Below are 22,494 nucleotides of genomic sequence, written 5' to 3' on the forward strand. Positions count from 1 at the left end.
TTAACATTATAAAAATAGGTTAGGTCTTTGCAAAATTGTGTGTCTTGATAAATCATTAAAAACAAAAGATGCCCTCAAAACATATTATCCTTTCTAGATTGAAGAGGTCCCAGGAGAATTCACTCAGGATGATTTGGCTGAAGATGATGTCATGTTGCTGGATGCTTGGGAGCAGGTTAGCTGTGTACTTGACCATTGCTTTTTGTGACAAGGATAATTTATTCTTAATCACTTAGTTTGTAAGATGGGAGGAAGAATCTCCTTGACAGAATGGAAGCCGTTTTGTTTTCTTTAAAGTATACCAAAAGGAGCTATACTTTTTGAGCTATATGTTGTGCTGATGTTCACACATGCGATTGAATTTCCAAGCATAATGTGAGACCATGGCAGGCACTTATTTAAACCAATGGCAGCTGCAAGAGCATAAGCCCCAGCAGTGTTCTGGAAAGGTTATCAATAGTGTTCTTGACTTCATCACAAAAATTAATTAATTTTTAAAAATTATTGCATTAAATGTGTTGAGAATCCACTAAATCCTTGTAGCAGAGACATTCTACAAAATGTCCTAGTAGAGAAAGGGACCAACACTAGGTAGACCCTTACAAAAATTTTCTTCATACTAAAAAGTGAATGGAGTGTGACAGAAATAATCTCCAGCACTGCCCAGTTCACTGCAAACTGAAAATGTGGAGAGCTTTTTGAATGATAGGCAAACTCACTGCAGATTTAGAGAACACATCTGTTTCTCACAGTATATTCTCTCTACCCTTCCTCTTGTCTTGGAGGGAAAGAGAAGGCCATGCCCTATTTATCTTCTTCAGCCTAACCCTTAAGGAACAAAGGCTGAGGATTTTGGAAATAAGAAGGAATGTTCATGGTTCATGTGAAAAGGAGTGATGGGGGTGGTGGGGAAGAGCTGGATGGAAAGTAGTTGGGTCATACCAACTCAGATATGAAGTCTTGGAACTACATGTAGCTAGTTTCCAAGCAAATCCTGGAGAGGAAAAAAAAAAAAAAAAGGAAAAAAAAAAAAAAGGGGTAGGGGAGATTGCAGATCAAGGAGATTGCAGATCAAGGCTCTGGTTGTTGGGTTTTTCAGTTGGCTGTCTAGGAGTCACACAGGGTAGCACATATCACAGGACACAAATGTTGATGTGTACACAGAGCTCAAACTAGAGACAGTATTACTACCTGCACCCAAAGAGCAATTTCCTTGTAAAAGTGTAAAAAATATCTATGGAAACGGTAATTAGGGATCCTTTCATCAGAATGAATAAAGGTCTGGCCTTCCAGTGTCATAGAGAGCAATGAAATTTCAGAGGGCATAACTATACTTGTATATAAGGGAGAAAAATCATCATTTTGGTTTGTGAGAGCTCTGTATCTCTGCCATCTTTTCATAGTGTATGTTCTTTCTCCTAGAGGAATCAACTGTTTTGTATTTTACCAGCTGTACACAACATCCTTATAACACCAGGGGAATCATAGCTTTCCTCTCTTTGCAGGTTTTCATCTGGATTGGGAAGGATGCTAATGAAACTGAGCGACAGGAATCCGTTAAATCAGGTAAATCAAATCAATTTGGCAGATTTCTGAGTGAAGTAGCATCAATATTAACAAAGAGGAAAACATGATGTAGAAGAAATCTAGTTATGTTTACAATCTCAAAGTGTTACTGAGCTTATTAGGACTTAATAAAGGAGATTATTATTTTCATCTTTAAATGCACTTTAAAACTCTGTAAGTTTATGAAGGATAAACTTAATCAAGATAGCATTACTGGGCTGCAGAGCTTTTTAAATAATATGTAGGAGACCCCTATGAAAAGTAACTGCTCTGAAAAGAGAAGGAATTTAAAAGGAGGTCCCTACTGACCTGCACCCTCAATAATGTATATAGAGAAAGGATTGCCAGCAAGTCCTTATAGTGCCACCCTTCACTAAGTTAAATTTGCACGAGGAAATTCCAATTCCAGAACAGAACAAATCAAGACAACTTACGTAGCATGTACCTTCTTGAAAAATCATGTGTCACCCCTGGTGTGACTTAATATAGCTGAGCTATTCTGACAGAGTTCATGCTGAAAACCTTTGCATGTGTTTCCTGGAGCATCTAGGGTTACCTGGCTGTGTTTCCATATGTATTGATGTCATGTTGAGATGTCAAGGGAAACTACACTCACTGGCTTTTACATGGACAAAATGGGAACAAAGCTTGTGCATCCTCACCGCATCAGCAAATGCTTTCTCCTGTTTAAGAGCCAAAACCCAGCTGTATGGCAACAAACTGCTCAGAAAAGCAATCCCTCTGTTTTTACTTCATGGCAAATTCCTTTACTGCCAGCTGGAAAAAATCAGCCTTTACCTGATCATCTCATTGCCTTTGAAATAATTAATTGAATACTGTATTATAGCAGCCCTGTGTTCTTTCACTATGGCTTTTAATGTATTTTTTATACCAAAGGAATGAACTAATATATTCCATGTTTTATTTCCTCTCTGTTTTTAGCCAAACGCTATATTGAAACAGATCCTTCTGGCAGAGATAAGGGAACCCCCATTGTAATTGTGAAGCAAGGGCATGAACCCCCCACATTCACAGGCTGGTTCCTGGCTTGGGACTCAAACAAATGGAAGAACTGATCTCTCCAAGGAGACTCCAGCTTCAAGCCAAAGAATGATCTGAGCCCAGCTACTTTCTAGTATTTCTAAGCATGAGCTTATACAACAATACAATGCATCTGTTCTTATATTTTCCTGAGCTTTGATGTATTTCTGTGAATAACCTAGAAATTCTTAGCACTGGAAGGGATAAATGATAATTGTAAACTGACCAAATGGTGTGAGTGAGACTTTTCTAGTAGTAAATATAGAAAGTGCAACCAATCTTTAATCTTGAAAGAAAGAAATACATTTTCTTTAATCTACAGATACTTTAAACAGAAACTGTGGATCAGTTTACTTTAGTGTGCTAAAATGGACCAAATTTTGTCTTTACTTAAAAACCCAAACTAATGCCACAGAAATTCCTTTAGATTAAGGTCAAGATAATACTGTGCAGAATTTGGCCTGATAGAGGAATAAAACTATCCATTGCAAGGAAATGACTGCCCCTGATTTAATTACTAGGCCCATGTATTGCTACACTCATTGAAAATTTCAGATAATGTCTGATCCACAGTGGGAGTTGTGGCTCACAGGGGGCAAATAATGGATGGATATTTGGAGAAAGCTGTGATTAACATGTTTGTTTACCCAGTTAATACATGTATGCATAGAGCTTTGGACTGAATACTGTCAGAATATGAAATCGACAAAGGTTTTTTTGAGGGATTGTCTAGCGTATTGTAATGAATTCCTTCAGATTTCTCTCTGAACCAGTGCCAGCTCCACCAGGTCTTTTTAACTAAAGCTCTTGAACACATTGTAGTGCACTACTGCTTTGAAGTGGAAGCAAAAGTAACATCTTCAAAAACACATACTCTGCCTTAACCAGATTGCTCTTAAGCCATACTTCACCTCAGTTGCCTTACTCAGCAGTACTCAGTTCTTCTTGAGCATGCAGACTGTTCATCTTGTCAGCTGCAGGATGTTTTTCTAATTCTCTGCGCAGGTGTTAGACAAATATCAAGCACATCAAAAGCAAGGAAACTCCTGGTTTTGGTAGCATTTCTGGGAATTTGGAATGTGAGTATGCACCATAGAATATGGCCTTCTCTTTTCTCTTAGGCACACTTACTTGAGCTTTTTTTTATTCTGGTGAATTTAAAAGCACGTTTTTAAAGTGGCTTTTATTTGTAAGTTAGCCAGAAAAAATCTACTTAAGGGCAGTGGGAAAGCTTCTTCAAATCTTTAGCACTGCTTTGATCACTTACACAGTAATGCTTATTTTAAACAATTCATACAGCTGTAAATCGTACTAATGTGTTTTTTAATGACAGCATTTCAGCATTTTTATTACTCTTGTAAGTTAGGTTGTAAAGTGACATTTTAGATATTTTTGTATTTTTTTAACATGCTTGGGAATTTGAATCAGGGTAATGCAAAAGAGTGAATTTAGTCTGAGCTCATAATATCAATGACAAAAGAATTGTGAAGCTAAGAAATTAATTATAGGAGTTAGCTTTAAACATTTGTTTAGACGTCTGCTAATATAGCTGGGCTGTATCTGACTGTAATTTCATTTAAAATAAAGTTACAAAAACCAGTACTCTATATGCCAAGCTGATCTTCCTCTCTCTGACATATTGTAGGGCAGTGCTTCCACTGGTGTTTAGCAAGACTTCCTGAAAACCTAAGTAGGTACCTTCCTTTTAAATGGACACTTGAGAAATTACTAGTTTTTACTTTGATGCCATTTTGCCCAATGGAAGCTTCACTCTTCTCAACAACTTGGCAGTTACAAACCTAAGTGAAGATCAAAGAACTGAGTGCTTATTAGGTTGTTATTTTCGTGTTTAAGAAAAAAACACCATTGTTGTTAATCAAACTCTCTGATTTTATAACTTTTAGCTTGCATAAATAATTAAGTACAGAAATAACTACTTTATAAAATAGGAAGAAATAGGTTTATGTTTGTTTTTAAAGGATACATCTTGCTTTTTATTTGTGAGAGTAGATAAGATGTCCTTCTGCTGGAAGGAGCACAAAGACCTTTTCAATGCCTCAGCCACTGAGCAGCCTGTAATTATCTGATTGTTGTCTTCAACACATACATATGATTCTTCTCATTTTTAAAAAATAACAGTTATAGTAGCTTCTGAACCAAGGATTAGACAAGATTTGTCCTTCTTGTACATAAACATCTTCCGGAACACTGAGGGCTCTGAACTGGCACAGTCTGCCAGCATGTTCTCCAGCACTGTGAAAGCCTCTTTTCAGTTCCCTCACATTAAGACAGAGGAGCTTTTGTGGTCCCCTGGCCTGGGCTTTTGAGTTTGTAATACATTGTTCTGGCATGTTGATTACTGATGTTGAGAAGAGCATTGAGAGCTCATAAGGGAACAGTGTTCTCCACTGGGCTTTAAGCACAACAGCTGCTTGCAACATTGTTCTTGGGTTTACTTGCCAGTGAGGAAGTTTATTTTTCATACATATATGCGCAGTACACACAAAGACATATTTCTTTCAAGAAGAAGAGACAGAGGGAGGACAGACAGGATGGGCTGTGAGTGCTTGGAAGTGTTAAAGATTAATCTGTTTTCAAGAAAATATTTAAGCACCTAACTTTATGAATAGACATATCAAACCTATCTGCCTTGTTTTCATAATAAAAAAAAACTTTTGCAGATCTGTATCCAGTCAAGAATAAGCTATGTCTTGCAGTAATAGTATGTTCACTCTACTTGTAATGGCAAAATTAGATCCTGATTTAGGAGTTTCATTATGCTACTACCAAACAGAAAGCATTCATTCTATTGGTTGTAAACACAGCATCATTTTTCATCTTTATTTCATTGCAACAGAAAAGTGTTAGGGATCCTTAGAACTAACAGGACATCATAGTACTATGTAGTATTTATACTACATAAAATACCATAATCTTAGAGTATAACTACAGATTATGCACAGGACAGGAGTCGGCTTCTGGAATCACTGCTCTAAATACCCATTTTGACCATAACACACAGTGCTATTTAGAATTTGATTTGCTGTAAATGGTTATGTTAAATGCAGATATATTCAATTGAATGGTTTGATTTCTTGCCAGTGCAGACTCACACAGACTTCAACTGCAGCAAAAAAAAACTGGTGATGGGAGATAGTAGGATTATGGTACTGTCTCTCACAGGAGAACTAAGGAATCACACAGAAAATGTTTTGCTCACTAGACTCTAGCAGGAGATGCTCTCAGACATCTTTAGACATCTTTATAGGCTACAGGAACACTTTTCATGAAGTTTGTAATCTTGTAGTCTTCATTTTTACTGACTGTAAAAGAATTAAAAAGAAAAAATTGGCCCAAACAAGGCTATTGTTTTCCATGGACTAAAATTCTTCTTCAGAGTTGACTTCTCTATAGGAAAGCTTCAGAAAAAAAACCTTCAGACTTTGCTACTTTGCTTAGGATACAACTGCTTCAGCAGCATCTCACTAACGTTCTGCCTTTATGGCTTAATTGAGCCAAATGCAAATATGTAAGCCAAAAAAAATTATAATCTAATAAAACCAGAGCTAGATAATACTTTGCTGTGCTGACTCTACAAATCCTTGTATTTTCTTTTTTAAAGACAATAATTTTATCTTTAGATAAAAATATAGTACACTTTTCCTTTCTTACGGGTAGGATTTCTGATGCTAAAATCAAAGGAACTTCTGAAAACACAACCAGATCTTTAATCTACTACATGTCCTAAATATCTAATTCCATCCTCTCTTGACTGGCCTAAAGTTACTTTCACCTTCTCTGCCTATTAGCTTTATGCTAAAAATGAATATACTACACTCACTTCAATTACAGCTTCCAAGGTGCAAGCAGGAGAAGGGCTGACCAATGGGAACTGTGAGGGCCACCGTGGCTTATCATTTTCCTCTTGACATTAAAGCATATTTACATTGCAAGGGGGAAAAAGCCCCTACAGAATATAATATGTAAGCTGATTTTTTTTTTTTTTAATAATAGCAGAGAGAGTTATTCCAGGGGAGCAAGCAGAAGGTGAAACAGTCTATATCAGACTTCTTCCTAAATGCATCCACACTTCCACCCTGTGAGTGTTCTCTCCTCAAAGGGTTGTTATGAGTGTACTGAGAACCACAACACTGTACATTTTACCACCACATTTAATCAGTCAGTGAAATTTGGGCCTCTGTGCAAATTAAATGAAAGCATCAAGTGAAAGCACTGATTTTTATTGTCTGTTATACTGCAGATCATTGCCTCAAAAATTAGCTGCATAGAGGCAAGCAGGGGAGACTGGAACAATCTGATCAGTATCCCACTAAACGGCCCACAGGTACACAGCTGCTTTTGCAGCAACAATGCTTTGTTTTAAAAGAGCCTCTTGGCTGGTGCTAGAAGAACACAGGTCTCCTTGCTGCTCTTCAACAGATATTATAGAGGTGACTCAGAGTGATTTACCTTGATAACATCAAGGCTGGATGCAATCAAATGATTTTAGTATCATTTGCCCAACAGTTCACCATGCTTTGTGTTGTCTGATACCCTTGCTATAGAAGAAGCAGCTACAGAAACAATTGTGATTAGAACAGACCACTGATTGGAAGATTACAAATTTCCCTCGAGGCTTAGATTTTCACAGAGGTGTCTCAGAAAGGTCACAGGTTTCCTATAGTGGGCCTCGCAGCACATCAGAGTCCCCATTTTACCAGCTGAGTGGGCTGCAGGTATCTCTAATGGCACCACAGCTGTCCTTCCTGACACTGACCAGCTACTCTCCTACTGTACTTGGGTAAGAAGTGGCAGTGAATGTCCTACCAGCAAGAAAGGCAAGAAGCCCACTCTAACAACCCCCTACTCTCTTTCTAGATAGGCCCAGGCAGCCTTCTGCTGCCAGACTCTGTCCCATCCTAGCATTTGCTGATGCACTTCAGCATCCAAATAATCCCATGTGTGAATTCCCAAAGCTCAAAGTGATCTTTTTTTAAGGTTGTGTGAGGAAAGGTGATGAAACCTTGTCTGATATTCAAAGCAGCAAACAGGGATTCTGGTACCTGTATTTCCTGTTGTCTGTGTGAAGTGAATCACTGAATTCCAGTCCTGTTCTCTACCTATTAAATGAGGATTTCCTCAATCCTTTCCCTGTTTATTTAAGCTGCTCTGTCTCTTACCCTGTGTTTGTACAATGTCTGACCTAGTCAAGTCACTTTTCAACAGTGTCATCTTGTAGGTACTGCTCATAACCCCGACAGCTGCCCGGGTTATTGGTGTCAGGCTGCGCAGACCTGCTCACAGCAGGATTAGACGAGGTGAGTGCGATGCCTCAGAGACCTGCTGAAGAATGGGTGCAGCTCCACCAGCCGTGGCATTAAGGCAGCAGAGAATGGGCAGAGGCCAGCTCAGCTGGGAAGTAAAGCTTTTATTTTCTAACACAACATAAGCTAAAATTGATCTCTCGCCCTCACCTGTTCAGCCTTGACACTCCATTAAAGTTGTAACTATGGGTGTATCTGCATCAGGTCCATAAAAATTCCTCTCCAGATTGGGAGCAACTGCTCCGGGGAATATAGGTATAAAACAGAGACAAGGCTCTGGTGTGTTTACAAAGAAACAGCAAAATCCTCAGGTGCTTCTTTACTTCAACTTGGAGAATGAAAAGATCTGCTTTTAAAAGGGATGGCATCTTGTCTCATTTCCCGTGTCCTGAAACTTTTCTGCTGCTATTCTTGAAGATATGAGGCCTCTATGCAGTACAGCTCATTTCGTTTCTGGCAAGTGTTCTTTTGTGGTTGATTTAAGGACTGTGACTGTTGATAATGCATTGGATGTTTCTTTCATTATAACTGAATTACACTGGGTAACAGACATCCACTGACATGGCATCAATCCAGAGACTGAGCATGTCTTGTCCACTGTCAAGGGTATGAACTGAGAGAAACAAAAAGTGCTCACTGACTACAGATGGAGGGATGAAATTTCTTGTTCATTCTGAAGCTTTGGTTTTACATTTAAATGTTTTCTCCATTTTTCAACAAATGTCTGCTGGCTGCTGCTATTGGTTTCACACAATTTTTTCACTCTGACCCAGTGAAAGCTTGGAGTTAGGGCCTCTGTGGTGATTGCTAATGGCTGTTGTTTTATCTCAACTCTGACTTATCACAGATCTGAAAAACAGAAGCACATATATGCTTGATGTGCCAGACTGCTGTGCCTTCAATCAATCCTCAGCAAGGACTCAAAGACGAATGATTTGCAGGGAGTGCAGTGACACTAAGTTAGAAATCCCTGTATCTACAGTTGTGCTGAGATGAAAGACTGTGCAGATATCAGTGTCCCTAAGCAGAAGGGCAGGGCTCTCTAAGTGACCCTCAGCAGGCAGAATCTCTCAGATTTAGTAACAGGCTTTCACCGAATGACCTATGGCTTCAGAGGCCTTCTATCATAAACCAGGAGGAAGGGATATAACCATTTGTGCTTTTTAAAGCTTTCTCATTCTTCCTCTGAAGATTCAGTTCGGGGTTGCATCTACTCATGTGTTGAATGTATCATATATTTATCATATACCATCTCAAATACAGAATCTTCAAACCATGAAGACTTCCTTAAATAGATTATTTCTGTTTACAGTATGTCCATGCTTATTTTCTCCTTACATAAGGAGGTATTATTTGTTGAATTTTTCTTTTCCAGCAGTAGAGAGACCTTGAATAAAATAATTCAATTAGGAAAAAAAACCTGATTACGTTCATATCCCACTGCTGCTTCTGCTCCCTAGAGTCCTTCCTGGACTCTTAATCTTCTATGATCAGTCCTGGGAGAGGTGAAGAGGAAGGCCTTCAGAGAGATGAGAACTGCAGAGCTTACCCTTGCAGCACTTCAACTACCGGCTCTTGCAGTATTGCCTCCATTCACTGGAGTTCAGTAACGCAACTAAAATCTCAGCTAAACAATCTGTTCCTACACGAGTTTGTTTATTTGCCTTCCTTACTTTGTTTAAAGGCTGCTAAGTGGTGTGTTGTGGCCATGAGAGCCAGAGAAGGGGAAACCTATATTCTGATAAAATGTTGTGATGTCTACAAAAGGCTTAAAAAAGTATGCATTTAAAAATTAGTATTTTGGCAGGGTTTTATGTGAGTTTACAATTCCAGTGGCAGATACTGTGCCAAATTCTCTGAAAGGCTTTCAATTTTCAATATTATGGAATTGGAATGTATGATGTGGTTTGTTTGAATCATATTCCCTGGGAGAGGAAAGCATAAATGATTTTGCAGGGACAGGTTTTATAAGGTCTTCAAAGTGAATTTACTGTTGTTTCTCTCCAAGAATTGAAACCTAGGATGTGAAAGAAAGCTTTCTGCCAAGCACCCCTGTGATTAGCTTTCAAATCAATTTTCAAGTGACTTAGCTTTTAATATTTAGCAAGCAGTGGGCCTAATCTTGTATTCACTGAAGTAATTTTGAAATTTAGTGTTAACTTAAAAAGAAGACATTGTGAGCTGATAAGGATTTAAAAAATCTCGACTACAGCTGAGCAAGGAGATGAAATTACTCCTCCCCACCCACACAGCATTTGTTTTCCCTGAAACCTTTTTCTTTCATCATCCTCTCTTTGGTTTGTTTCTTCTTCCCTTTTTTTCATCTAATCATAAATACAAACCTGGGAGCTCCCTAGGATAAGGATTGGTTTTCCTTTTGCTATAGCACACTGTAAGAGGCTCAGATTTCACATTGAAACTCTTAAGTATTGTAACTGAGAAGAAGAATTACTTTTTTTTTTTTTTTTTTTAATTAATTTGGCTTAAGTTGTAGACACTGCAACGAATATCCAGTACTGAAGTACAAGATGGCCATCATTTCTCAGTGGAAGAGATTGAAACCTTCATGCCACAGTTCAGGCTAGCTGGTGAAACTGTCCATGGCCCTGAGGGTAAAGCTCCTTTGCAGGCACTGAAACTCCGTAGTTCTTATCACTGGCAGCCAAACAACTCTGTTTGGGCTTGAAAAAATCCAATCTAGAATGCTTAGCTCTCATTCACATTCTGCTGACTGAAGTTTACTTTTCACACCAGAAATCAAACCAAAGGAGTATTTGATCTGTCCATTCCCTCCTGGAAAGCTGATTTTTAACACCCTCTTGCTTCTAAACAAAATTTAATGTGTTGGTCAAAATCCAAACATGCACAGGGGCTGGATGCAGTTGCCACACAGCTGGCAAAGCTATATCAGGGCTTGCATGTAGTACACTTGAGAGTGCTGTTGTGTTGGAATAGAGGCAAACACAGGTAAGTCTTAGCTCAAAACTCCTAGTGCCTGGGAAGTCTCCAAATGAAAAGCGACTCAGAACTATGACCTTCTTTGCAAGCAAAAAATTGGATCATATATAATTCTGAGTGCAAATTTTTGTTTTATTTCACTGGGCCATATTAAGTATTTCACTGTGCACTTCAGATGCCTGTTGACTAAAAAGACAGCTTGAAGATCCAGCCAGTGGCACAGTTTTTGAAAACTCACAAATACCTCACAACTACAGAGCTAAAATGAAGTGTCTGGGAAAGACTTCTGGTAGGAAGCAAAGCAAGCACTGCAGAGAATGAGACCAGTGGACTGCATGGATGCTCAGTAGGCTTTATCAGTCTTCTGTGGTTTAAAAAGACCAAGTTAATTTATCTGTTAAAGCATGTATTTGTTGTTTTTCTTCAGGAACATTGTTAATGTATTAATTACCTCATTAAATATATTACAACTACATTTGAGTTCAGTTATCTAACTAAAATTAATAATAAATTGTTTCTTTAAAAAATAAAAATAAACCCCTCCCCTCTATCTAGGGAGCCAGCAGGTCTCTCTTTTCACTCTCCTAAGAAAGAGATACTTTCAGAAAGCCAGAGAGTAGTTATATTCCATTCTATTTGTTCTGTATGTGACCAGGAGTTATAAGCAGCACTCACAAGCTCCTGTTATTAGGAGCACTGATATATTACCAAACAGTGGTTGGAGAACATCAAACAAATTGTTTGTGGTTTATTTCATTGTCTCAGTGGGGACTTCTCTTAGCTGTTGCCTCTGAGCACCAGGCTCAAGGAGTTATGACATTATCACTGTACTACCTACATTATTATACATTAAAACAGAGACTTTAGATTTTTCACAGCCCTCTTGGGAGCTTAGGCATATCTCCCATAAAATTTTATTTCCATACAGTGTAATCTCTGTGAAATCTGCTTCTATTGCTGCTGTGCCTTTTTAGGAGAGATAAGCAACTGAATTCCTCTCCAAGGTGTGCACTTAACTTGATTTACACAAAGTTATTACAGATCAACAGCCTGCTCGTTCTCACAATGAACCCTGTATATTGGATGGGCATCACCCCTCAGTTGTTGCCAAAATGGTGGGAGCACATCCAAGAGCCAGCTGTGCACAACACAAAGGCACAGGCTCCCTGCTCCAGCCAGCCACAGGAACAGGTCAATCCCTGCAAATTAGTGGAGTTTCAGTGCTTTGTCTTTTGTGACTGTCTCTGAAATGCTCTCATGGCAGGTTTCAGTGCACTGTATTTGTCATTTAAGCATTTTATTAACCATATGCTAATCCGACTCTGCACTGAGTGCTGCGTGCATCTTCCTGTCTTGGCGCTTCCTTTTGGATATATGCAGCGCCTAAAGAACAAAGCATAGCTTTTAAATAAGTAACTGTTGCAAGCAGATGGATTGTTAGGAAATAACTGGTTTAAATGAATGTTTCAACCTATAAACACTCAGTCAGAAGCTTCAGTCAGAACTTGTAACTTTTTTTCCACAACAGTAAATCAACTGAGATACAAATTTATCAAAGAAAAACAAATTCTTTGTTCTGATGTCCAAGGTCTGTTTATTTGATATTACAATTCCAGCAGATGTCAAAATAGTTATACAATATTTGTAAAGTTCTTTAGAAAAGAAAAATATTTAATAGCAGGGGTTTTTTTGTTTCCTTCATTGTTACTGTGTGCTAGCAATATCTCAAACAGCAGTAGTTATACTACCAACATTTCCATCATTACTCTGGAGCTGGGAAAATACCTTCACATATTAAATCTGTCTGTACAGGAGCAAAATAAAACATGCTGCTCTTATATTTGTAATTGTAGTATTTATAATCTGCTTGCAAACTGCTTCCATCATATTAAAATTATATATTTTAAAACTCTTCAACCCTTTTCAAAGGAAGCAATGTGAGAAGATGGCAGCTGATACTGAATTTTAAACTGTTTAGAATTACTTGGGCAGGCAAAAAAATAAAAATAAAATAAAAACAAAACAAAACAAAAAAAAAAAAAAAAAAAAACAAAAACAAAAAAAAACCAAGCCCACCAAAAACCACCACCACCACCAAAAAAAAAACTCCAAAAAACACCTCTAAAGTGCCCATGGCCTTCCTGGGGAAAAAGAAGAGGTGTCACAAACCTGGTTTAGGAGGTGGGGAACTTGTTGCTGAGATGAATTTAAGTCTTTGATCAGTATACAACTATTAAAAAAAGCATGCAAGCCAAGGCTTGCTCGTATGTAGTATCACACATTGAAACTGGAATTGCTCATGGTGTAGAAGTCTTACCTCATGTAATAAAGGATTAAAGTAGGAGGTATTTTGTCCATTTATTAAATAAAAGTATTTGCTGGGGTTTTTTAGCACCAGCTTCTTAGTGAAGTAGGGGTGGAAACCAGGGGTTCCTGCAAAAAAAACAAAAGCAAAACCCCAACCAAACAAAAGCTTTAAATTCTTTAAAACTGCCCCATAACAAGTCCTATATCTGGTTTGGATTTTGTGACTATAAACTTTGTATCATATGAAGTAGGGATCTATGATAAACCCTTATTAATTCCTTATTAATTACACTCTGTTACTAAATGAACAATCAGTGTGGCTGAAAGTTTTGTGAAGCCCTTAACACAAAGTTGCTGTTGGGGCCAACCCTTCTCCTGCCCCACTCTCACAGACGGCGCATTACTCGTACAACCACGTGGACACAAAGTGGTCAGGCTGTTCCCCATGTTCCACAAACATGGAGTCACCATCATTACAGTGATCCCATCAGAGGATGAAACAACCAAAATTCATGGAGCTTGGAAGGTGGAGGTTGCAATTTCAGTTATCCTCAGTGTGACTAAGAACATTTATTAATTAGTACAACTTGCTTTCAGCTAACACATCTGAATAGAATTGAAGATATAACAAAGTCTGACTGTCAGGATCAAAGAAGAGGCTTTTTGTTGGTTAGCCTGCTATGTGGCATTATGTTTATTTATGAAAATCAAAGTAGCAAAACATAGATGTTAGACTTCATGTGAAGATATGTATGAAATGACAGTAAGTTTAATTAACTGGTGTAATCAGAGTGGCAATTTAAATTGTAACACACAGCAACTCCATCTCCTACTGCTCTAAGCTTATTTATTTTGAGGAAATAAATTAGATTTTTTACCATCAACTACTTTTTAATAATCAAAGCTGAGGAATTCATGCAGCATGTAAGTTATCATAAAAGAATTCAGCAGATGTAGCAAAGGTGATAAAAGGCTTTTTTGTGCAAAACATTCTGTACATCAATTTAAGAGATAGTCTTAAGAGCAAAAGTTGCAATTTGTCAGCTATTTCATTCTTACTGCTTATATTCAAGGAGGTTCTCAAAATTCATGGTGAAATTGCTGTAATAATTTATGTACCATGTAACAACTCAAAGCAATACTTTCATGTAACAATTCAAAGCAGTACTTTTTTAGCTCTGAGATCTAGGGTGCAGCTGAAGAGATGTAACTTCACTTTTTGAAAGTACAACCGAGCTACAGTTGGTTACTGTAATAATAAACATTATTGCTATTACACAAACATTAATACATGTTACCCCAGCCTAGGTCTGCCATGTCATTGTACTGAAATGAAACTGATTTCTTCTTTCATACACATTGAGAAATCTGCTCAATTTCCACATGGAGCAGCATTAATTGGTGGTGTGAGGTTGCTAACACATCTCTCTTGTGAAGACAGGGGTTTGGGATCCCATTGCTATAGGCCAGCATCTTGTAGCTAGCAGTGCACAGTCCTTGCAATAATTCCATTCTTTTTATGACCTTGTTCCTTTGTGTCTGACAACTACTTCAGCTCTGTGATGCAGCTGGTTCCTTCCTATCTCTCCTTCAGCATTTGCTCATATTTGCTTGGTTTTAGTTCTGGCCATATCCCTCTGCATCTGCAGTATATGGCCAGATCAGGATCATTTGTCTGATGTTTCACCTTTCATTTGATTTGAATCAAATTTGCTACACACAACATGTGGTGCTATTAAAAAAACCCCTCTCATTATTAGCTATTGAACTGGATAATAGATGCCATTAGCCTGTTCTTCAGAATTATGATAGTTAATGAAAACAAAAGGAATATTGTGCTTATCTGACCATGGAAATTCAAGCCCACTATCTTGGCTTTGGAAGGAATTTCACATCTGCTGCATCACTAGATGTGGTTGTATAACAACAGTCATACCTACCTGAGCGGAAATTAACTTTAAAATGACCAGCACTAATGAAAGTTCTGATTTAATGTCCTGCTACAGTGAACCTCTCATGAACTGCTAGATCTAATTTCCATGAATTGCTATTTCCATATGAAAGACAATTTCTTGTGAAGAATACATGCAGCCTTGCAAGTAGATGTTAGATGATCCTTTGCACCTTTGTTATCTGGGCACTGTGAGACAGCTCCTGAAGTGAAGGAGGTGATATGTATTAAAAGGTAACCTAAGTCTCCGCTGGGTAATAATATTAAAATTTCCAAGAATCTTATCTTTCCACTGTATGCCAATTCTTTCTTGGCAACGCTTCAACCAATTTCATGGTCCATATCCCTAATAAGGACGATCTAAGTTTCTCAGAGGCAGTTAATAATTGCAGCATTGGAAGCCTGGCCCTCTCAAACCTGCCCTGAACCAAAATTATCCCTGGGCCATTAAGGAAGGAATAAAAAATCCCAAACCAAACCAAAAAAAAAAAAAAAAAAAAAAAAAAAAAAAACAAAACAAAAAAAAAAAACCACCAAAATACTTCACCATAGTGAAGAAGCTGCATGTTATGCAGGTACTGCTTCTTTTTCTTGAAATACAATGATTTGTCCCAGGTCCTGCCCTCTTCTGTGTGGAAAATATTTGTAGCATATATGTAAGAAACCTATGTAGAAAATAATATATTACTATTTACACTGGTAAACTGTGTAAACAGGAAAGGGGAGAAGGTTTTTAGCCCAGAGGAGCTGAAGTTGAAGTTGCTTTCATGAGCTAAGGAATGCTAAGCCAGAAAGAACTCAGATCTGTAGAGATTAGATAGGAAATGAGAAAAGTATCAGTATGTGAAATTACCCCAACACAGAAATTAGGCACCTCATTATTTTGCATTAAAAATTCTGCACATGGCTTGAGCCTTTCACCATTGTTTCCTCTTACATGTATCTTGCAGTTATTTTCAGCTGCCATCTAAGAACAGCCCATTCCCCCCATTTAACTGCACACTTGAAAAGTACACTTCTTTGTGTACACCTCCTTCACTGAAGACTTCTACAGCATAATCAAAGCCTTGCTTTACCCTTACCTTTACTTATCAGAGGTTGAATGTGTCAACTCTTCTACACTCCCCCTAATTTAGATACCATTACTCCATAACACCTGCCCAGTCTGCACGTTTGACTTCTAAAGTAGCATGAAGTGTATGGGAGGAGTTGATCCACTTGGATTGTTATTTAATAGCTGTTTTGCAGAAGTGCCTACAGGCATTAATTAAGATCAAGGTGCAAAGAAGACTTACATTGAAAAATAGTCTCACCCCCAGAGAGATCATAATTCACTTCACAGCAAGTTACAACAGGTCAATGTGATAAATTAGCTGTAGGGAGTGTCCAAGCACTTTCTGGAGGGTACAGATTATTTCCATGTATATATTTACAAATACGGGTATGCTCATGTTGTTGAAGAAGTTAATTTCTGTCTAATTTTAACATGATCTCCCTGATGTCATAAAATTCTTTTTCCAAATAAATGCATCATTTATGAGCTTCTTCTCCACCTACTGTGTTGGATATGCTATACCTAAGGAAAAAAATCAGTTCTTTATCCCTCACTTTTCAATAAAATATTATGTATTGACAGTTTTTCAGCAGAACAAGAGATGAAAACAAGCCTTATGCATTTTATGTTTAAAATCAAAATACCTTCCATGAGGGTAGGAGCTTGCCAATATCCATTTTTAGGGAATTAACTGTAAAATATATTATTAGGAAGCTGTGTTAAAGTTTGAGCAGATCTTGGTAACAATCAGACATGAAGGTTTAGGAGACTGTAATATCTAACAGGCCAATTTTTCCATTAAAAATAGGGAATAGTTAATTTCGTAGGTGGAGATAAAGGTCAATTTGATTTATTTCAGCTTGTCAAGCTTTATGAATAAATCTATTATCTGCAGCAATATTCCTTAACAAGGTATTTCTAGCTGGTTTCCTCCAATTTTGAATCACTGAAAACCATACATGACATAATTAAGGCCACTTTTCCTGTCACTGTAGGTGCTTTTCTATTACATTGTATGCTGTGCAGTTCTTTATGTTATGCAAAAGTACTGTAAAATACTGCCAAATCAGAAAATTTACTAGCTGGCCTTAGGGGTAGTAACTTACCCCTCCTTTCAATAGATGCAAAATCACCTTCCTATACAAACAGGCCACTTCCTCCAAAGAGAATCAGCTGCAAGATGAGGATGTAAATAACCAACAAAGATAAAAGCAGTGAAATATTAATCTCACATGTAAGCAAATTAGCATTTGCTATTTTTAGTAAGCCTAGAATGGGTATCCTAACACTTTAATAACATTGAAACATTGCCTACAGCACACGGTGGATTTTTTTTTTTTTTTTTTTTGCTATTTTATGTCCTTTTACTATTAAATTACTTCTCTTTTACCTAAAATTCTCTGTGATTTGAAATATGGAGTACAATGCTTTCAAAGGGTAAAAAAAGGATACATGATTGTCTGAATATTCTTGTAAATTAACCCTTTTCAGCAGCCACATCAAGAAATCTTGAAATCCTCTAGACAAAAAGGCAAGACTAATATTGAAAATGCCACTCCTCTTTTACTGAAGCCCAGCTGGTCAAAGATTTGGGTGGTTGCCCAGAGAAGCTGTCGGTGCCCCATCCCTGGAAGTGTTCAAGGCCAGGTTGGGTGGAGCTCTGAGCCGCCTGGTCTAATGAAAAGTGTCCCTGCCCACAGCAGTGGGGCTGCAACTAGATGATCTTTAAAGCTCCTTCCAGTCCAAACCATTGTATGATTCTACAATTGTGATCCTGATTACAGGAAAACATACACTCGGACTGGTAGATGAGAAGTAGCACAATAGCTTTAGCTAACAGTTAAACATATGCTTTTAGCACAAAGATTGATTTATTAAATTTTTATCTAAGGGCTACAGATTAAGATTTTTGTAGTGTGCTCTGCTCTGATCCTTCTGTGTGCTATTTTACACTGATCCAGGGTACATCCGAACAGGCAGCAGCAACCATCTGCATTGCCACAGCTGTGCGAACTGCAGTGGCAAAGGTAGGAAGTGCAAACAGCAGCAGGAAGGAACAGAACCATAGTACGACAGCAAGGACAAATCACTCCTCCAGGCCTCCTCTAACACCTGTGTGCTCTGGAAACGGTGAAGGTAGTAAATGCGTTATCAGACACTCGTAATTAGTTCTGGGAAACACTTCGCTGCTCCAAAGAGCCTGGGATATGAAAATGGAGGATTACTTAACATATCTCTGTGGTGTGGGAAACCTTTCTTGCAACCTAGCAATGCGTGTTCACTCAGACCCGAGCACTGCTGCCATCCCTGTGCGCCAGGCGTCCATCAGGACGGGGTCATCCACTACGTTATTCCCGGCTCCTCCCGGTCTGTGTCTCCGGTTTCGCGGGGACAGGCCAAAGGTAGATACAACACGTATGATGAGAGCACAGCGCCGGGACAGTTTTATTCAGCACGCAGCTCCGGGACCCGCCGTGCTGAGGGCGCTCCGGCCCCTCCGCAGCGCAGGTGCGCGGGGAGGCACCGCCGCGGCCGGCAGGGGCGCCTCAGAGTGACAGCACCCGCGCCCAACGAGCGCGCGCTCTCCCGAGAGGGGGCGGGGCACCGCAGAGCCAGCCCCAGGGCGGCCGGGGACGAGATGGAGTGACAGCACCCGCGCCCAATGAGCGCGCGCTCTCCCGAGAAGGGGCGGGGCGCTGGGCCGCCGGAGGGGCGCTGCCGCCCGCCGCGGGGCGAAGGGGTTGCGGTGGGCGGAGGGGCGCGGCTTTCCCCGAGCGGGCCGCGTGAGGCGGCGGCTCCGCCTCCCGGTGGTGGAGGAGGAGCAGCGGAGGTCGTTCAAGGCAGGGCGTGGACGTGGGTGGGGAGGGCCCCTTCCTCCGGCCGCGCTCAGCCCGAAGCGTTCGGCTGCGGACGGTACGACTCGAGTTCTCCATGAGTGGCCTGCGCCGCCGGCCAATGGGCGAGGCGGAGCGCGCCTCGGTCCCCGCCTCCCGCGCGCGGCGAGGCCAATGGGAGACCGCGGGGAGGGGCGCGCGGGGCTAGGCGCGCGCTGGGAGGCGCCCCCACCAGCAGATGCAGAGGAGAGTCGTGCGGGCGCGGCGCCGGCGGCGGGAGCGGCAGCGGCAGCAACAGCAGCAGCAGCAGTAGCAGTAGCAGTACCGGCAGCAGTACCGGCAGCGGCTGCGGGAGCAGGAGCAGCAGCAGCAGTAGCGGGAGCAGCGGCGGCGCGTGGGCATGGGGTCGCGGGCAGCGCACGCCTCCCCGCGCTGAGGGACCAGCGGTAGGCTTGGGGCGCGGCGCGGGGCGGCGGCGGGGCCGCAGGTGCCGGGAGCGGCCGCAGCCCCCGGGCGGGGCGGGGGACGTGTGGCGTTCCGCGTCGCGCTGCCCGCGGCCGCCCCCGCAGTCGGGGCGGCGGCGCCGTGGCCGGCGCGTTGCGGCCCCGGTGCCCGCGGAGCGGGGTGTAACGCCGCTTGTGTCGTTGGCAGGATCCGAGCGCAGCCGCGGGAGCCGCCTCTGCTCGTGGCAGCCTGCTGTCACCTTCCCTTCTGGCAATGGGGAATGGACTCTCGGACCAGACGCCGATCCTCTCCAGCCTGCCTTCCTTCCAGAGCTTTCACATAGTCATCCTGGGGCTGGACTGCGCTGGGAAGACGACGGTGCTGTACAGGCTGCAGTTCAATGAGTTCGTCAACACTGTCCCCACTAAAGGATTTAATACGGAGAAAATCAAAGTGACGCTGGGCAATTCGAAGACGGTCACTTTCCACTTCTGGGATGTGGGCGGCCAGGAGAAGCTGAGGCCGCTGTGGAAGTCGTACACAAGGTGCACCGATGGCATCGTGTTTGTGGTGGACTCCGTCGACGTTGAGAGGATGGAGGAGGCCAAAACAGAACTTCATAAGATTACTAGGATATCTGAGAATCAAGGAGTGCCTGTCCTTATCATTGCTAACAAGCAGGACCTGAGGAACTCTCTCTCCCTTTCTGAAATCGAGAAAATGTTAGCAATGAGTGAGCTGAGTTCTTCAACACCCTGGCATTTGCAGCCTACCTGTGCAATCATTGGAGACGGACTTAAAGAGGGACTGGAGAAACTACATGATATGATAATTAAGCGAAGGAAAATGTTGAGGCAGCAGAAAAAGAAGAGATGAGTTCTTTTTTGACCTTTCTATTTTAGAGTAGTTACATGGTCAAAATTTGACGTAAGACAGCTTCCAAACGTAGGCCTGCCTGTTTGGATGCCGTTAAGCTTAGTTACGTTAAACAATCAGTTGCACAACCTTGCTGTGTGCAGGAAGGCTGTGCAGTTGTGGAATTTTTTTTTTTAAATCTAGTCTCTTCTGAGTTTTTTGGCTCTGTATTATTTCAGAAGCCCTAGTAGATGATGTAATGCTATCAGGAAATGGATGGGTGGGTTTATGTGACATGGATGTCTAAATAGCCAAATAAAACGAGGGTTTTCTGCTTAGTGTTGTACTCATATGTTTGAGGGTGCCCTCTGCAAGCAATTTGCGTTGAAGGTGTTCTGTGTTTTTAAACTAATAATGCTCGTAAGTGGAGTGCTTAGGTGAACATTATACAGCTTTAAAAACATGTATGAAGCTAGTAACCCATAATTTTGTTGAGGCTGTTTTTTTACCTTGTTTGAGGATTTCTATGAAAGCTTGGCTACACGCGTAGGTTTTTTTAATTTGGCACTTTTTGAAATTGAATCATGTTCAGTTCAAACACTTGAAATTTTAAGTGCTGTGGATTCTTCAACTGGTAAAAGAAAGACTTTGACAAGTAAAAACTGTAAACAACACGATGGAGCATGAAAAAGTGGTTTCCCAACATATAGCATGTTTTTTGGTATGTAAGGTTTTTATTTTTTAGAAGTAGCCATTCATCATTATGCAGTGCTAATCAGGTTTAAACTGTTACTCAAAATTAGTAATTTATTTCCGAATGGTGAGTATTATGTCCTCCTAGGATCAAAAGTCAATGAATTGCAGTAAAGGAGCTATAAAGAACAACTATGGCTGCTGTGGTTCTAACCAGTGCAGCATTCTTTGCCCTGTTGGTGACTTTCCTGGCAATATAACATACTTACAATGAAGTAAAGATGGAGTTAAAATTAGTAGAGCACATCTTGTATCTCCCCAAAATACACCATTTTATTAAAGTGGTATTGCTATGTCACTTTCAACGTATGCTTTTTTTGTTGTGACTCTTACAGTATTTTGTGGTTAGGAATGTAATAATGCTTTACACACTCAAACATTAGACACTACCAGGGGCGGGGACGGGGGAGGGGAGGGAAAGGGGGAAGAAGATTTTCAAGATTGGCCTGTGTTCTGCTTTAATTATGCTTTAAGCTGTTCTTGTTTACAGAGTGTGCAAACAGTGTTAACTGGGCAGGATAGTGCTTGACAGAAAAGGGAGGGTAGTGTTTCTTACTGGTACAGAGCTTCAAGTTACTCTTTAGATACTTGGTTAGCAATTGAAAGGGCTAAAGCAGAGCCTGGATTTTTAAGACTAACTTTAGTGGTGCTGTAGAAATTCATCAGAATGTTAGATTATCTTTAAACTTTTGTTGGAAATACCAGAATTAAAAAAAAAAAAAAGAGTAAAAAATAGCAAAATCAATTTCCTCCTCTCAACCAGCAAAGTAATACATTTTTCTTACCTGCTGCCATGTATCAGGAGGATGACAGCTACAAACCTGAATGTCAATCAATGTAATTTAGCTATGTTGAAAAAAAAAAATCAAACTTTTTAACCAGCAGCTGTTCAACCAGGAGGTAACCAAAAATGCACTTTAGTGTCTTCGATAACTGAAAGTGACAGCTGTTTTTTGTTTTTTTTTTTTTTTTTTATGACATCTTGGTCCTTTTTGAATAAACTGAAGTAGCTTCCAGTGGAGCTTTTGTATGTTGGTTATATATGTACCTGCACTGGTGACATTGTAAGTCACTTACTCAAGTAATGTCTATATTTATAGAAATGTGGATGACTTCTTAAACCTCAATAAACAATTCAAAACAAGCCTGCATAGAGAAGGTGTCTGACTTCTTGTACTGCAGTGGCACATTCTTATCAACCTCTGTGCACATAGTTCTGCTGTTACTCGAATCAGTATTTCTGTTGATTAACCAAAGTCTTGAAATGTGGTGAGGCTTATAAATGTCACTTTGTTAGAAATTGGGAGTGTCTCATTGAAAACTTTGGACTTTTGGTACGTTTTGAGATTTATCGAAGAAATACCTGCTGCCATGATTCTTTTCCAAAGTGATGGCTCTTGCATAATT

General features: G+C 40.2%; 2 protein-coding genes and 2 long non-coding RNA genes across 5 annotated transcripts in view; 3 read left to right on the top strand and 1 right to left on the bottom strand.

Moving 5' to 3' along the window:
* SCIN (scinderin) overlaps positions 1 to 4,214 on the top strand; it is a 48,554-nt gene extending 44,340 nt beyond the window's left edge. Inside the window, exons 14-16 of the mRNA XM_066318110.1 lie at positions 98 to 175; positions 1,506 to 1,566; positions 2,509 to 4,214. Of these exons, the coding sequence (XP_066174207.1) occupies positions 98 to 175; positions 1,506 to 1,566; positions 2,509 to 2,642 (273 nt within the window). The 3' untranslated portion in view covers positions 2,643 to 4,214. The remainder of the gene's footprint in view (positions 1 to 97; positions 176 to 1,505; positions 1,567 to 2,508) is intronic.
* LOC136360689 (uncharacterized) overlaps positions 1 to 22,494 on the top strand; it is a 538,204-nt gene that overhangs the window by 361,837 nt on the left and 153,873 nt on the right. The window lies entirely within an intron of this gene.
* On the bottom strand, positions 11,162 to 18,695 carry LOC136360671 (uncharacterized). 2 transcript variants are annotated; one of them, XR_010743490.1, is made up of 4 exons: positions 18,432 to 18,695; positions 15,695 to 15,812; positions 13,207 to 13,322; positions 11,162 to 12,272 (listed from the first exon to the last, which is right to left on the bottom strand). It is a non-coding gene; the product is annotated as an uncharacterized lncRNA (long non-coding RNA). The 2 variants fall into 2 exon arrangements; XR_010743494.1 differs by lacking the exon at positions 15,695 to 15,812.
* Positions 18,997 to 22,231, top strand: ARL4A (ADP ribosylation factor like GTPase 4A). Its single transcript, XM_066318134.1, is given in 3 exon segments — positions 18,997 to 19,401; positions 19,404 to 19,481; positions 19,687 to 22,231. Coding segments are annotated over 3 exon segments (939 nt in total). The 5' UTR covers positions 18,997 to 19,209; the 3' UTR covers positions 20,356 to 22,231.

This window comes from Sylvia atricapilla, chromosome 1 (genome assembly GCF_009819655.1).
Source record: "Sylvia atricapilla isolate bSylAtr1 chromosome 1, bSylAtr1.pri, whole genome shotgun sequence".
Taxonomy (NCBI): Eukaryota; Metazoa; Chordata; class Aves; order Passeriformes; family Sylviidae; genus Sylvia; species Sylvia atricapilla.